The sequence below is a fragment of the Agelaius tricolor genome, unplaced genomic scaffold (genome assembly GCF_023055355.1).
Source record: "Agelaius tricolor isolate 1412-34295 unplaced genomic scaffold, bAgeTri1.0.p SCAF_15, whole genome shotgun sequence".
NCBI classification, from domain to species: domain Eukaryota; kingdom Metazoa; phylum Chordata; class Aves; order Passeriformes; family Icteridae; genus Agelaius; species Agelaius tricolor.
In genome coordinates, this window is record NW_027269275.1 from 9,345,990 (window position 1) to 9,363,706 (window position 17,717).

General features: G+C 43.7%; 1 protein-coding gene across 1 annotated transcript in view; it reads left to right on the plus strand.

The window, feature by feature from the left end:
• Positions 1–95: 95 nt before the first annotated feature.
• The window catches only part of TENT4B (terminal nucleotidyltransferase 4B), a 41,594-nt gene continuing 23,972 nt past the window's right edge, over positions 96–17,717 (plus strand). The window contains 3 exon segments of the mRNA XM_071440371.1: positions 96–341; positions 343–404; positions 407–779. Coding sequence (XP_071296472.1) covers positions 238–341; positions 343–404; positions 407–779 — 539 coding nt within the window. The 5' untranslated portion in view covers positions 96–237.

Sequence of the window (17,717 nt, forward strand, 5' to 3'; positions counted from 1 at the left end):
CCGCCCCCCGTGCTGCGCGCGGCCCGCGTGCCGGCGGCTCTCCCGGCCCGGCCCCGCCTCGCCGCGCTCGCCAGGAGGGGCGGGGGCTGTGGAGCGACGGCGGCAGCAGCGAGCAGGCAGGCGCGGAGCTGCCCTTCCATAGGAGCCGCCATTAGCGCTGGGACCCGCTGACAGGGTCTCGGCGGCGGCGGCCGGCGCGGCGCGGGGAGCGGATCAGCCGGGGTGGGTCCCCGTTTGATGGATCCCCGGATAGCCTGGTTCCAGCCAGAGCAGCTCGGCCCCTCGAACCGCCTGTGGATGCAGATCTGGGAGACCACGCAGGGGGTCCGCAACCTCTACTTCCAGCAGCAGCAGCAGCAGCAGGAGCAGCAGCAGCAACAGCAGCAGCAGCAGCAGCAGAGCGCCCCCGCCGCGGCCGGCCCGGCCTCCCCGCCCGGCATGTACCGCGCCCCCCGCGCCGACCCCCCGCCCGACTTCCTGCCGCTCGAGAGCGCCAACAACCCGCACAGCCGCGGCCACCGCCAGGCCTCGCCGCCCCCGGGGGCCGCCGCCTGGGCCCGGCCCGCGCGGGGGGCGCCGCCCGCCGCCGCCGCCGCCGCCAGCAACAAGAGGAAGCGCGACAACAAGGCCAGCACCTTCGGGCTCAACTACAGCCTGCTGCTGGGCCGCGCCCCCGCCCCGGCCGACGAGCCGGCCGCCCGCGCCCAGCCCGGCCTGGCCGAGCCGCTCTACACCGGCACCCCCTGGAAGAAGAGGAACTACAGCCAGGGAGTCGTGGGGTGAGCGTTCGCGGGGCGGGCCAGGGGGGCGCCGGACCCGACCGCGCTCGGCCTCCGGAGAAGGAGGAGGAGGAGGAGGCGGGGGCCGAGGTCCTTCCCCGCCCCGGGGCCGCACGCCGAGGCCGGGCAGCGGCCGCCGAGGGGCCGCTGGGCCGCGGCACCTGGGGCGCGGCGCGGGCCCGGCGGGTGGCGCAGGGAGCCGGGCCGGGTCCGCGGGGTTGGGCAGGGGCGGCGGGCGGTGGGTGCCGGGCCGGCGCCGCCCGGCCGTGGTGACAGCTACGCCCCGCCGGTGCTCGAGCGGCCTGTGCGGGGCAGCCCCTGCGCCGAGCGTCCCGCCGGGGCGGCGGCTCCGCGGGGCCGGGGCCACACGCGTGCGGCGGCGGTGCCCGTGTGCATGCTGATGGGGCGGGCACGCCTATCCGCAGGGACCGGGGCCCCGCCGGCCCTCCGCTGTCACCACCCGTGCACGTGTTACACGCTGCCGGCCGGTGCCGCCGGGCTCCTCGGACAACGCCGTTCCGCTGTCAGCGCCGCTTCGAGCTCTGCTCGGCGTTGTCGCTGCTGTAGCGCCGGGTGCTGCCCTCGCTGCTCACGCACGTGCGGCTGGCACAGGCACAGGGCCGTGGGACAGGGCTGGCACAGGCACAGGGCCGTGGGACAGGGCTGGGGCAGGCACAGGGCGGGGGACAGGCACAGGGCCGGGGGACAGGCACAGGTCTGGGGTACAGGGCTGGGGCAGGCACAGGACCGGGGGACAGGCACAGGGCTGGGTACAGGCACAGGGCCGGGGTACAAGCACAGGGCTGGGGTACAAGCACAGGGCTGGGGACAGGCACAGGGCCGGGGGACAGGCACAGGGCCGGGGGACAGGCACAGGGCCGGGGTACAAGCACAGGGCCGGGGTACAAGCACAGGGCTGGGGACAGGCACAGGGCCGGGGTACAAGCACAGGGCTGGGGACAGGCACAGGGCTGGGGACAGGCACAGGGCCGGGGACAGGCACAGGGCCGGGGGACAGGCACAGGGCCGGCCCACCTGCCCTCTGCAGCGCTGTCAAGCTCACCTCGAACCCTTTGTGCTGCCTGCAGAACAAATGCGTGGTAGGGACTAGAACTTAAAAAAACAATAATTATCTGCTGGTGTCAAAAGAAAGCGCACAGACAGGGTAATTTCCCGGGGAATGTGTTTTCTGAGACCTGACTGAGAAGGTCTGCATGCAGGCAGGCACCTGCTCTCAGAAATAAACTTCCATGCGTGTATAGTGTGCAGTGGTTTTTCTTGTGGGGTTATTAATGTTTGTCATGGATCTCTGGCTATGGAATGCATATGCTGATCTGAATATTTTGTCATTAGTGTTTTTGTGTTAGCTTAGGTCTCATCAGTGGGCATTGCATGATGAGCCCATGGAGACGGAGGGCAGGCAATCACCTATCTTCTGTTTACCTGAAAACTGATTTGAGCCCTCCCCTTTTTTTGAACACAGTGATGGCTTTTGATATGGGCGATGCCCTGGATAAAGGCCATTCGGTAACATCTGTGGATTTTTTTTTTTTTGTAAAGTTCACGCTTTTCAAAACATAACCTTTGCCTTGAACCCTTCAGGGTCTAGATGACGGAGGTGTATGTAAGAGTTGAAGGCCTGGCAGAGCTCACTTTAGAAATCAGTAGTGATTTAGTTGCATGAGTTTTTGTGTGCTCAGCTTGTACCTAAGGGTCCTTCAGTCCCCTCACACAGGAAAGCAACGGCCTCTTTGCCTTCTGAAATTGCTGTTCTGTGAGATTTGTCAAAATGGCTATTCAAATTTGCTGATCATTTTGGAAGACTAGTTATTACCACCTCTAGCTACCTGTTTCCTTGCCAGCTCCTGTGTTACCTTTACTGCTGGGCTTACAATAATTCGTAAAATGACACGGCAGAAGATTTATTTTAAGTGTTTTAGTTACTGTACCTTGGAACATTCTGCAAATTTCTTCACACAAAAGTAACGTGTGTAGAACATACTAAGTACTGAATTTTTTTAAGTTAGTTTTTGGACTCTGGTTGTATTCTGCCTTGTAACTTATTTACTTGGAGGCTGAGGAACATTTTTAGAAGTGCTTTGCTCTCTCTCTGTCTTGTAAATTTGTAAATTTTTTTCTGTATTAAAGATATAGGGTGGAAAAGGGTAAGTTTCAACAAGAGAGTAATTGTAATAATGGGGTGAAAAAAGAGTGAGCTTCAGCAAGAGATTAATAACAATAATAACAACTTTGCCAAAGTATTCAAAGTGTTGCTAGAGTTAAATTTTGGTGGAATCAGTTTCAAACTCCAAGTGGTAGGCCCTTGTGGAGTTTTTTTTTAACAGTATCAAGACATACTCAGGTATCTTAGTCTGCATGCGTATTGACTGTCTAGTTTGTGGCATATATTTACATGATCCTGAGCTTCTCTTTCAGCTATTTCCTTTATTCAAAGCAGAGCAAGGTCTCTCAAAGAGTGTCTCTCAAATACACCCCTACACTGCTTTTCCTAAATTACTGAAGTTTCCTTTTTAAAAAGCTAAAACAAGTTTGAGAGGCTCTTGGCTAACAATCTCGAATGAAAAATTGTGGAAATAATCGTTAAAAGGAGCAGAAGCTTCCTAGGAAAGCCTAGACAATGCCTAGGTCCTGTGAAGGTTGCAGTGTGTGACTGGCTGCTGGCAGGGCTGGCTGAAGCCTCCTGGACCTGAGGTGCTGCCTTCTCTCCCCACTGCAAGCTTCTCTTTAACAACTGTCTGTTCTCTGTCTGCATCTTGAGGCACTGGGCAGTAAGCATGGATAGAGAGGTTTGTAACCTAGAAAATGAGGTTGTTGCTAAAGTAAATATTTTAAATTCATTGTTTTCAATGTAAATTTCCAAAATTGTGTTGTAGCAGTTAATGGGAAAAAAAGATACTGGCATTACTATGTTAGCATTACTTCTATGTTAACAGGTATCTTTTTCTTCCCTGATTGTTATTATGCAAATTGTGAGAAAGTAGTAATGGCTCTCAGTGCTTTTCCCTCTGTATCATCCTGTAATTTTGTTAAATTGATCACTTCAAACTTTGACTCTTTGGAATACAACAGAATTGTGGAACAGTCCCACCTTCATGAAGATGAGACCAGATTTGCTGGCAAACACAGTTGAAAGCTGACATGTGGCATTCACATTTCCAGTGCAAGGATGTCACTTCTTGTATATAGCTGTGCAAAACCAGCTCTTAATATGCAATTTTATTGATCAGCTGTCTGGAAAACCAGTCCAGTAATTCTTGGCAAGTTGAACAGATTTTGTAAACACATAACAGTATGCAACTAGCTGTCTAAAGATTTAGGTAAGGTAAACGTTGGGATAGAGATTTTGGTTAGAAGCTAAGTAGCTGTTCAGTTAAATCTTGATTTTTTTCTGCCAGGTTTGAGAAATACAATCTCTTAGTTAAGGCTATGTACACATATAAAGAGATAGTCAAAGAATTAAAAAATAACCCACAACAGTATTGGGTTTGGTTTCAAGATAGATTTTTTCTGAAGTATGCACAATATTCCTAACATTTTCCTGTGCTGAAATACATTCAATACAAGGGAGTTTTTGCTCTCTTGGAGTTAATGGTGCTGTTGTGTACATTGTATTCTGGCTTATCTTTAATGTTTTTCCTTAGTCTAAGTTCTCAGACTTGCAGTTCTATTAATAATGCAGGTGTTTGCATGACAGGTACTCTACTGTGTTGTGGCATTCTTAACATGGTGATTTGTGAAATATCACTGTAAATCAGTTGTGTAGTGCTGCCTGCAGGTTGCTTTGCACTAGTCAGAGTCAGCTTCCATGTCTCCCATCCTCTGGGGACTGTCATCAGACAGCAGTTCTGAAAAGAACAGATAATGCAGAATATGAATGAAAAGTTTCACAGCATGAGAATGATGTTACTATTAGCTTAATACATACCTTTAAAGAGTTAAATTGTGTTTGCCTTGGCAGGGTAGTTAATAGCAAAACTCAGGGATGTAGGAAGATGTGTGGGTTGGGGGTTTTGGACAGGATTCTCTGTGTGTGTGTGTGTGTGTGTGTGTGTATCCCAAGGGCACCAGTAAATAATGTTAGTAGTGTCACAATTAGAAAGAAAAAGTATTTGGGATGTGAAATGTCTGTTTTACAGCTTTTACCATGTTTAGATTGAGCATGGCTAAAATGTGAGAAAAGAACTGCTGAAACAAGAAGCCTTAAGTGCAACAAAACCCAAAAATAAAGACCTGCACTTAAGTTTGGCCTATTTATTGTAGGTTTCTGTGATTCTTGTGCCAAAGGAAAGAGCCCAATGCTACACAGTTCCCAGGAAGGAGATGTGGATTTGGGACTCTGTAGGGAGCTGTTTTCACAGTAATCTGCAGCTGAAGGCAAGAGCTCAGTTAATGTGTGAGTTTAAGGAGAAAAATTTGTGATGTGTACTGCTGAGAAGAAGCATTGATTAGATAGAAAACTGCATTTTGAAATACTGAATACACTTTTTGAAGTAGTGATGGAAACTTTGCCATGAAAGGGAGAGAATCCTGTGACCCCACAGGAGGGGGTTGCACACACACATGCACACACTCCCACGCTGCTGAAGTGGTTGGCACAGACTTGAGCACACTTCTGCTTGTTTAATGTAAGGGTTCTCAGCATGTTACCCAGGATTGCAGAGAGTACCATGAAATAAAATCATAACTACTTTAGGGAAGAAAATAGCTTAAAGCCATAAGTCTTTGCTACAGAAATTCCATTATGAGTTTTTCATATGAAGTTTGCCAGCTTCTCAGATCTTTTAGTCTCATTTTTGAAAGAAGCCAAGTGCATTAAGGCAAACACAAACCCATTGTCCCAGGTGTGAGCTGACCAGAGGACATGGAGGCACGTTAAGGCAGCTGTCTGCCTGTGATAACTTACCCTGCATGTCCCTGGCTCTGTTTGCTCAGGCCCTTGCATGGTATCAGCCTTGGGAGCATGATTTCCATGTGGGCTGGAGCACAGACAGAAAGAGCTGAGGGTGATGTGAGCAGAACAAGTCTGTGAACCTCTAGCAAAATATAAAACAAGCTGGAATGCCTGACTTGGGGGAAATCTAATAATTTGTGTGGGTTTTCATCATATACTCTTAAGTGCTTAAATCAAATGCAGGGTTGTTGCCTGATTTACTGTTACATTATTTGACACAAAAGCTTAATGTAGGTGAAACAAACAAACAAACAGACTTCTGGTGAAACAGCAAGGTGTGTGCTGTTAGAATAACAGTAATTCTGTTTGAATAGTTGCACGTGTTTTGGATTTGGTGAACTCATGTACATTAAAACATAGGCTGCCCTGCGAACATCACATGTAAAAAGGAGTTATTTGGAAAAATCCATAGTCACTGCTTGCTTCCTGAGAGAGCCTGCTGGAGCAGCACTCAGTGCTGGCTCCGTGGCTGCTGTGAGGTGCAAGTGCAGGGATGTGACTGGAGTGCAGATCCTTTCTTGTACCCGCCTGATGAGAGCCACTGTCACTCTCTGTCTCGTCCTGAGTCGTGCCACAGCACCCTCCTGGCAGTACCCTTGTGACAGCTTGTGCAGCTCTTGGAGGCAGTCAGCTGTGCTTTATGAAGTGAAACTGGATATTTCCCACAGCCTCCTGTAGTAAGAAATGACTTCTTTTGGAGGGGCTGGGAGAGAAAAACAGGTTTACTAGGGATGAAGATGTGGACTGAAGGCAGTTTGATGAAACCTTTTGAGAAATGTATGGTGAATATTATATAATAGTATTACTTGAGGTTGCAGGATTTTGGAATAGAGCCAACATTTTGGCGTGTTTTGTTTAAACAGTTTAAGGAGGACTTCAGAGGCTGCTGATTTCTGCATGTGCAAGGGAACAGCATGTGGATGTATTCTTGTGAACTGTTCTGTTTTCTCCAATTCATATCTTCTGTTTGGGACTTGGATACCTATTTACCTTGGAGTGGCTATATAAGGAACACAAGTTTGGCAGACTTTTTTTTGGTAGATGGAGATGTCTATATTAAGTAATAGGAAGAGTGTGTCATTCCCTCTTGGGTGCTTGCTGATTCCCAAGAGCTGCTGTGTGTTTCATGCAGCAGTATGCATTGAAGAAGGAGGATCTGTTCACCCTGAATCTTTATTAGTGTCATATCAAACCATGTTGGGGTTGTAGCTCTTACTTTTTAATTGTCAAACTGTTAGCATAAGGTCAGTTTTAGGAAGCCTGGTATCACGTTGTCAGTCCCAGGAAGGACAGATAAATGGAGACCTGTATCATGAAAGCACATTATTGCTTTTCTCTCCTCTTCAATTTTTTTTTCTGCTCTCTCCATATTATACGTTGTTCCTCTCCGTTTCTAATAATTTATTTAAAATTAGAATGTTGAGTCTGTTTATCACTTTAGGGATTCACTTTAAATGTGGTTTTCAGAAGCTGTGTGCATAACTTTTCTATTAAAATGATAGAATAGACTAAAATAGGAGTACTTAATATTTCTTTTTATTGATCTCATCATGTGGGGGTTCTGAATACATCTTTCAATATGATCTATGTGCTCCCAAAATCAGGCATATGCCAAAATTTCAGAGATGACTGTTCCTTCAAAGCTTTTTGTTTATGTTGTATGTGATGTAAAACAGTGGTTCCTGTGCTCTCCTTGCTGGATGTTGGAACTGGCAGCAGGAGCAGAATGCAGCCTAGAGCCAGCTTAGGTGTTGTGTTGAGGGAGGGAGTTTGCTGGTAGTGATAGAGCAACACAACCAGTGCAAATCTTGCATAATACGTAAGATTTGCATATAAGCAAATAAATGCTATTGCTGTTCTTAGTGGGCAGTTGGAATGCTAATTTATTATTTGAACATGCTGGGAATTCTTAAATTATGAGTGTTTCTCTTTTTGAATTATCTTTTTGGACGAACTGCTAAAGAGTGCTCAAAATGTCATGAGTATTTGAGTATGGCTTTCTGTGCCTTTGCCTAGAAATGGGGGCTAAAGGAAATATTTCTATAACCAAGAAAAAGAGAGGAAAACTGCTGAAGTCGATATGAGCTGCAGATGTTTTTCCTAGGCTGCAAATAGCTATAGCAGGAGCAGTTTGAACTTTAATAATTTTGTAACTTTAAGCAATAAATAACAGCAGGAATTTTTTTCCAGCAATACTATGAACTTAAGATATCAAAACAGGAGACAGACATGAATTAAGGGAACAGAACTTTTGTTTGTAGGTTTGTACAAAACTCTCTCCTACACATCACTAGAGCCAGTGTAAATCTTCCCAGTAACTTTGTATTGGTGATCCCGGTGTATTCTATCATAGTCATGCAGTCAAGGTGTCAGTATTGCTGCATTCCGTACAGGTCTTCTGATCCTGCCTGTCCCTGATGGCTGTCTTCCTGACCCTTAAAGCTGTGTCACAGAATCTGTGAGACCCTGAGCCACACAGATCGTGTCCCTTGGGGCTGCCAAGCTCTCAGGGTGGGTCATGGGTGGGAGGGCAGCCCTGGCACAGCAGCTCAGAGTGAGGGTGAGCTGCTGCCTCGCTGAGGCTGGGCTTGTCTTGTGCTGGGATGCAACAGCATTGTTGATTTTCTTCCTCCTGTAGCAACAATTAAGATTATTTGGCAGCCCTCACTCCAGATCAGCCTCTTTGACAGTCTCATAACATCCTCCATGGTATGACACCTGCCTCTGACTTATTCAAAAGTGATGTTCAGTGAAAGAGGCACAGTGTTGCAACAATGCCTTGAGAAGGCTTTATGGTGTGCTATTTTGCATCGCCATACTGTATTGCATACATTGTGCAATTTTTTGTTTTGCATTGCATTTTTTAGGATTTTTACTGGACAGCAATGGTAGCAGAGACATAAAATCAAAGTCAATGTTTGTGCACCTCCACTCTTCTGTCGTGTCAATGTGGTCTCTTATTGGAGAAGTAGCCAACACTGTATTGAAGATGTGTTGAAGGTGTTAAGACAGCATGGAGGAAATAGTATTGTGATTCTGCAAGTAATAAATATAACAGGGGACAAATTCAAATATTAAAAACCTCTAAAACTTCTAAATCAGGGAAATGAGGGAAACTCTATGATAAGGGAGAGGTGTATAGGTGAGTAACAGCAACATTGGCTCATCACCTTCCCTCAGTGTAGATTCACTTACATTTAAGTACACCCATTGAAAGTGTCATATGATTTCTTACAATTACTTTGTTTATGGATGCAGCAACACCTGAAAGAACTTGCACTAACCTGTCACAAATATTAAGTATAGATAAGCCTTTCTTTGAATGTCTTCTAAAATACAGCATGCAGCAATGTTGTGCTGTAGTTTGAGTGATGACTAAGGTGATGATCTTTCTGTTTGAGTCATGGTGTATGGTCTCAAGACAGGGAGTCCTTAATCAAAGCTTGTTGACCCTGCCTGACCTCTTGATGCTGTGTTTAAGCTAGACTGAGGAAGTGTGATAACTTACTTTCTTAAGCTTTCTTAATTCTCACTGTTAATTTTAGAGCTGTTCACTTCCTATGTTACTTTAGGAATAGCTATCTTTTCCTGTGTGCCTCAAAAAGCAAGTGGTTTTTGTTCTGGTTTTGAGGGATTTTTTGTTTGTTTCATTTCAACAGGGTTGTTATAAAAAGTATACTCCTTTCTATGCATTTGCATTCCTCCCCCTTATCCCTCAGTAAGATTTTGGCTTTAATCTAAAGTATGCATATCATTTCTGTAAGTGGTGTGAATGACTTGTGCCTTGCATCTGGCTTTATCTCTTATGTATTCAGAGGCACTCCTGGTTGGCAAGCTTTCCACAGTTGCCAGTTAAAGTCTTGAGTTAAACATAGTGTGCTGAAGGAACTGTCTTGATCTGAATAATGGTCATGATTGCACATCACAGTCTTAGGTCGCAGTACTGAGTCAGGCTGAAAAAATTAGGTCCTAAGGTTAATTTTATTTAATTTTTGCTTTGTTCTGTCGCCCTCTCCAGTTGGGTGATTCAACTCATATGTTTGAGGATCTTCTGTATACTCAGCCTTCTGGTTGTGCTTCAGCCTCAGTATCTTACACTCATTCATCCATGGGGAATGACTACTGTAGTAGTCATACTTGGCAGGTACTCACATGAGAAAATTTTCATGTTGATTTTTGCCCTGAAGAACTAGTTTGTTATTGAGTTAAGCAGCTTCTTTCCATGTACCTCTGCTTCCAGCATCAGGTGGAAGTTTGCCTCATCAAGCTGTTAGATTACTTCTTATGGGATAGTTTTTGAGATGAGGCAGAAAGGACAGTACAGTCCTGCTTCTTTTGCTTTCTTGTAATTACTTTGTACATAATGTGCATTGTTTTCTATCTGAATTTTAACTAACCAGTGATCTTCTGAAGCTGCTGTTGTTACAACCTGGACAAAGGTGACAGGGCACATACAGTTGGTAAAAGATAAAGTTTCAATGCCAGTAAGTAACAGTGTCAGCTCCTGGCATAGAAGTACCCAGGAGTAAAGAAGAGAATAACTGTATTAACAAACTTCCTCCCTTGTTTTTTGTGCAGTGTGGTATTTGCCTGTAGGCAGCGAGTCACTGAACATTATATGCTGTAATAGTTCACTTCAGCCTTTGCTGCTCTGAGGCAAAGCTGCTGCAGGCATGCTGAAACATGCTCTTTCGGTTGCTATTGATTCTGCTCTTTGTGGAGCTCACAGCGACCCTCTTATATCTCTCTTACAACTGGTCACTGCTGCATCTTCTACTCATTTTTTGGGTACACAGGACACTTCTACATAATCTTCAAATTATTTTTAGAGACTGTTTCCATCAAGTGAGTTGGATGAATCTTGAGGGTGCTTCTGAGAGCTCTGCACAGCCTTTCACTCTACATTCGCTACTTCTATTGGAAGTGCACAAATGGAAGTGCATTTGCTACTTCTTTTGTTCTGTGCACAAATGTGTCAATGCACATGTGGATGGTGTGAGCAGGTGTGCCAAGTGAGGGATGCCCCATCCTGGAGGGAGTTCCAATAGTCACCTTTGTGATACTAGCTCTGAGTCAGACCATTAGAAGTCCCCCTTTTTCCATCATGTGCTGATTCTTCCGTCTTCATGTCCAAGCAAAACCCAGCATTTGAGGTAGCTGTGTGAAATCTTTACTAAGTCATCTTTCAGTATGGATTACTCTTTTAACATTTTGGATTCACGGGGAGTATTCCAGTGCAGTATTTTCTAGTATTTTCTTCTCTACTAAACTGCTTCTTGGTAGTTTTCTGACAGATATACTAGGTGAAGCTTCAGGGGAAATTAAGAAGATAAAACCCCATGATTTGATCCTCAGGGTTAGTCAGGGACCAACTTCTCCAGGTACTTGCAAAGATGAGATCTGTCACCTATGTTAGAAGAAGCATTTTTTGCAGTTCATGACATGGAAGCTCTTAAGCATGCATGTTTATCACTGGGCTGATGGAGGTGACGTGGGAAACATTTTTCTGTGATCTGCTTAGGTAGTGTCCTTTTTTCCTTGTTATTGTTTGTAGCTTTCTATCCTGTGACAATAAGGAGACCAAATGGAGGCTGTTGACTGCAAAATACTTTGCAGTGTTACTGCTCCCACTTCAGGGTGTTTCTGGTACCTATGCATCCTGCCTTGCAGATAAGAGTATCTGAGGACAAGAGAACAAATCAGAATATGAACATTTTCTAATTTTAAGGGAGTATGCTCCCTCCTTTAAGGGAGCATAATACTACATCATGAATCCCAAAATGAGTACTGCATTGTTTAATTTGAACATAGTTCACTGTGCACACCCCTACTGTAAAGATAACAATTCATCAAAATAAAAAGTTACCTGAAATGTTCCTTGCACCTTTGCCAGAGTGGATGTGATTGTTCCTTCCCTTTAAAGTGCACCCACTGCAGTGGCTTTTAAGCATTTAGAAGTGAGAGGGGGAGCTACATCTGTGATTTTAATTTTGCCTGACTATGACAGCAGGGCATCTAAGCTTGTATTAGTACTGTAGGAGAGTGTCACCAAAGTAACAAGTAATAAATGGGTGATAAACTTGTTTCAAAACATGTAACTTGGGGTCATTCTTCATTTTGCTCAGGGAATAGAAATTTAACCTACAAACTCAACCTTATGGTTTTAATTGTAATTGTAATAATAGCTTTAGATATTTTCATAAGACATTTTGAACACTTTTGATATAGGAAATGTAGCAAAGTAATTTGGAGCTCAGTTTTGTATTCCTTGAATGTTCCAAAATGCGGTGCAAAAATCCCTTCTCTTAAAAAAAAAACCAACCCTAAAAAAACCCCACTGTCCAAAAGACTGTGAATATAAGAAGATGCTGGAAAGGCTTAGGAATCTGCATTGACTTTCCAGATGGCATACTGGCACTTCAGATTTAATTTGAAAATGTTCTTATTCTGGAGCTGTAAAGTTATTAATGAACTGCAACTGTGCCTAGTTATTGGACTTAATAGTTTTATATTAAATTATTATTTTCAGTTTGATCCCACATTCCTGAAGGAGAGGTGTTGAGAGTTTGATTCTGTTCTTGGTTCCCCTGCCTGCTGAGCAGTTCCAGAGCAGGTTTGCTGCACAGATGGACGTGCAGAGGGTTTCTGGAGCGAGCGGGGCGCACGCAGGGTGCGGAACTGATCTGTGCGGCCAAGCGAGGGTGGGAGCCCCCACCCCAAAGTGCCTTTTGTCCTGGCTTCCAGGTGAGCAGGGTAAGCCTGGCAACGTGGTAGGGTCCCCTCCTTCTTAGGGACTGCTGTGCACTTGTTTGGAGTAGACATCTGAGAGTGTAAATCAACTCTGATGGAAGGAGACAGGAGTTAATAATTACACTGCTCTCCATTCTTTCATTTAACTAATCTTTCAAGTCAAATAATTTATCAAGTCATAAACAAGAATATTTGCCAGGCAGAACCCAGTGTGTGTGTGGAAGTAAGAATTTTTTCCACTCTGTTCTATGTGAGAAAACCCTGTGCAAGGCTTGCCAAGCTTCCTGTTGGGTGACCTGCCAAGCTTCCTGTTGGGTGCACATGGTGGCAAAGGTCTGCTGCAGGCTTTTTGCTCCCATCAGAGTTTTCAGGTGGAGGTTTTTTCCAAGCCTGTTATCCTCCAGCAGTACTCATCAGTCTGCTGGGAGTGTGTTAGTCTCGCCTCTGCCCAGATAGCATGTGGTGCTAGTTATCAGAAGGTCACAGATTGTTTGTTTATGTGATAATATTTACTACACTAACAAAATAGAAGCAATATACTAGAGCTCTATAAAGATCTGTGCTACCTGGCTTTATGGAGACAGACAGAAAGGCAGATTACATGACCTGCTGTTTCCTTCTGGTTTGGTTTAATGGTAACACCACTGGTATGATTTGCAGAACTGATGTAATAGACCTTTATTTGTTTTAAAACTCCTGCTCATACCTGTTGTGCTGGTTCAGAGGGGGTCAGAACTATCTGTGTGTTACAGTAATTTAGTAGTTGTAGCTTTTGTTACAGCTCTAACACAAACCCAAATGTTTCTGTTTTACTGGGAAAGGTTAACTAATTAACATTAATTTAACTACTGTTGATACTACTTTTACTTGTTAGCTCTTGTTTTAAAGCAAACTTATAAACTGTTGTTTGGTCTTTCTGAGTGCTTTTTTAAGCAAAGGGAATTGACAGGCTGAGGAGATCCTAATTCCCTACTGTAGAAAAAAGATACCTTCAACTTCTCTGTGGTTTTGAATATTTAGGAATTTACCTGAAGCTGTAATTTCAGAATATACAAAGTGCATGCTAATAGTTGCACTTTAGGGCTTTGAAAAAATATATATCTGTATTTTAAATGATGAGTTTGCAAACTGCATAGTCTGTATGTGCAGCTGTTCCAGCAGACTAGCACTGTTTTGCAAGTAAGCTAAAGAAAAACCATGTGGCTGTATTTTATAGGAGATGTTAGAATTACTGGTGTGTTTCAAGATAATTAGATATTACTAGAGTTGAACTCTTTGTCATTATGAAATAAATCAGCTTCTTCCCATTGCTGCTCTTCCCACTGTTTTTCCTGCACAAAACCTTTTTCTCCTGCTCATTTTTTTGTTTTGTAAGGACTTTTTCTTTCAGATCACTTGAGGTAACAGTTCCTTTTTTTTTTTCTTCACTCCTCTGTTAGCAAAATGCATCTTCCATCACCTGAGGGAAGAGAAGCAACAGACTCTCACAGCACTTGCTTACAGAGATGGGAAGGAGGGATGATATGGAGATACTTTCCAGGGAAGAAATAGAAGGTTATTCCCACACATGCAGTGATTCAGCTGGATTGTTTTTATGTACAGTGTGATTGAAAAAAAAAAAAAAAGCAGTGGGAAGTAAGGGTATTTCTCAAAACAGTCTTTCCAGTTGGCATTTGATGTTTTTGCTGGAAATGCTGCAAAAAATAAAGAGCAAGACTGAGAATGCATATGGCATGGATTTAAAAGCCAGTGGATTAGTTGCCGAGTTACACTTCAAATCACTTAGTGGTAGGACTAATTCAAGCATCTGATTTATAATTAAAGTTCAGTAGGATTTTTCCCCCTCTTGAAAGACAGATTTCTGTAGGAAGAATTCTAGTACATCCAAGTGTACTTTAGGAAGGCAAAGCACACAATAAACTTTATAAACAGACAAAAAATGCTCACTTTTACCTTGGTAGGAAAAGAGTCTATTACATTACTTCTGACTAAAGAATATGCTTGGGAATTTTAGGTAGAAGTAGCTCAAATCAGTTTAAAGAAGAGAGCACTCATACTGATTGAAACAAAGGGGCTATAAAATAAAGAAAAAACTGGAAAGATAGAGATAACAGTTTAAATAATTAAAAAGAACTGCCCACATTTCTTCTTAGTCCAGGATTTTTATGTCTCTACTACACCACAATGTTTCCATAAAGCAGTGCTATTTTAGTGTCTTTTATGATGCAGTTAAACCCATAAGTTAATGTAAAATACAGAGCATAGGTAAAAAAACCCCATTAATTTGAGGGATTTAGGGGCAGTGAGTGTTGATTGGAGGAAGAAATAGGCTTTCAAGTATTTGCACAGTATAGAAAGTGTAGGTCTTGTAGTGTAAATTTAGTGACTTTTTTTCCCACAGCATTTGAAGAAACATGCATAATCAGTCCACCATAATTGTGGAAGTGAACAAACTATCTCCATGTTTTCAAAACTCAGTATCAGCATGATCAGATTAATCCCAAAAGACTTTAGTCCTGGAAATAAGATCAGGGTTCCTCAATCATTTACACATTTGTGGAAATTTTGCTCTCCCTTGGTCCTAAAAGGCAATTCTTTGAATTTCACAGCAGATAACAAATGTTAGTTAGAAAGGGCAAGCTGGTTTTGGGTAAACCCTGAAAGCTACCAGAGGTGGTTGCCAGAGGTGTTTTTTTGGGTGTAGCTGTGCCCTTTGAAGTTCTGCTTGCATCTTTCCACCCTTTGCCATCCTGGGGGGCTCAGGGGGCTCAGACTCCTCCCTGGGCTCCCCACAGCTCTGAGAAGTGGCTGCTTTACCTGAACTGATCAAGGTGGTGGGATTGAGCTTGGCTAACTTTGCCTGGCTGGGTTAGGTTGGTTTGTGTGATCCTGTTATAACAGACCCTGTGTCTGGGAATCCAGGCACTGGTAACAAACACCAGGGCTACAATGGACAGGGACAGATACAAACCTCATTTGCCGGCCTGTCTGCAAAGGGAAATTCTCCATTTGCACCTTAGAAACTGTTTATACAGTGCATATCCTGATGTTTAGTGATGTTTAGCAATCTTATGGCAGTGGAATACCTGTTTTTTCTGTGGCATGTCTGTTTTTAGGTAAACTGTGAAAAGATGGTCTGTGAAGCTGTAATTCAAATGGGAGAACTGAAGAAAAAAATGTGTGATATCAAAAACCCAGCTCCTTAAGCTTTCTTGGTTTTGTCAAGTTGCTATTATGGACATGTTTTGGGATGTTTGATTTTAAAGCTCCTGTAGGGCATATGTGTCTCAAAAAAAGATTACTGTGTGACCTATAATATATTGATATGGTTCAGTAACTAAGGATATAAAACTTGGTAGTCAAAGTCTCTGAGGCTTTTGAAAATTGTTTCCTTTATTATGCATAATTTTATTTTCTTATGAGGACTGATGTGTCAGTCACCATGAAACTTAAATGCCTATTAAATCACCTGCAAGTGCAGTTAAGTGTTTTTTTTTCAGTAGCTTAAGCCAGCAAATATTAAAAGGATTTGTCTGCTATGGAGGCCCAGGTGGTAGGGAAAGGACCTCAGCAGATGCTTCGTATTTACAGTTCCCTTCAGGACTCTAATGTTTGGTTTTGCCTGAGTTTGTAGGTGGGAAAATAATTTGTGATCTTTACAGTGTCTGCTGTTGTTCCTACTTCATTATTCAGCACATGTAGATGGTAATAGTAATCTAGAAAATATTTTATTAAGCTTGTGGAAAAGCAGCGTTAAAACTGAAGGTTTATTTAGGAAGGTGTTGAATTCCCTAATATAATTGTGAGGGGGAGAGTGAGGATTTGGCTTTCTCTGTTTTTATCTTAATACAATTGTTGTTCAAAACTATTTCAGAAGCAAGTAGGTCATGAATAGTAAGGGGTAAAGCTTTGTTTAGTTCATGAAACTTACAAAATTTTGGCAGAATTTACCATGTTTTTCTTAGTAAAATTCCTTTGGAGGCTTCAAACTGAAGTTATTCTCTCTCCTGTGCAATGCTGTGGGAGTGAAGGGATGGATGCAGTTTGGATTCTTAAGTATTGATGCTTTCAGTGGCTAGAATACCTCAAGTTCCTCCTTCACATTCTTCTCCAAAGACAATTATAATCCTGAAATACTACAGTATTTCTCCTTGTTTCCTTCAATTTTTAAGAGTTTAAATGATAGGGGCAATTAAACACTGTCTTTTAGGAATTACTTATCCAAAGAAAACTCAGATACAAAAGGCCCATTTAGTGCTGCAGGACTATGTTGCAAATATCCTTTAAAGTTTAAAGCATAGAGTTTGGGAAGATGGAATTCACCTGTGTGTTCATTGCTTGCTTCAGCCCACCATCCACAGAATTTCTAAATAATTTAGATTTTCATCATTCTGCAAATGAAACTTCCTTCAGAAAACCTGCCAAAACCAAACAATAGTGCATGAGCACTAGATGATTTCTTTGAGTGTAGTTGATATCCACTGTTTTAAATTATCTTCAGTGATGTTGCAAATAGCCTTTTGTGTGCAAAGGAATATATAAGCCCAAGGCAGAGAAGCTCTTTGGGATGGATGAGCAGAATTTTGAACAGTTGGAGCAGAAGCCATGGGTAACGCCCTGATGAGAGAAATTAGAACATGCATGCCTGCGTTATTTCTCCTGTGAAATGAAGAATAAAGAAGAGCCAGAGGAGAGTGGAAGTATAGCACAATTCCAGAATGTCTAGAACAGGAATTTTTTAAAATAAACCCAATTATTCTGGTTAGTATAATACAGTGTGTTGAGACACAAAACAACACTTAACTGCTATCCTGTGATGAAGCAAAGCAGGTCAGAATGATCCTCACCTCGCTGACTGCTCTGCTTTAGCAGGGCTGGGCTCTGCTGCTCAGCTGCCTGGGACAGTGGGGCTGAGGGAATGGCCTCACTCAGCCACTGGTGTGGCTTTCCAGCCCTGGGCACTGGTTCAGTCTGGCTGGCTTCCTCCAAGCTGCCAAAATCTGTGAGGACAGTGGGCTGCTCATTTATTCTGCATCCAGATCTGAGTGCAGAGAAGGGACACTTGTATATCTCCAGTTGTGCTTCGTAGTGTGATGTCCCTCCCAGTGTCACTTTGGTTCCAGTTCTGGACTTGCAGCAGGAGAGTTGTGCTGGTTTAGGTGTCAGGTAGCTGAAGTGCACAGCTAGGCCATACACTTGTATGTGCTAGGCCACAT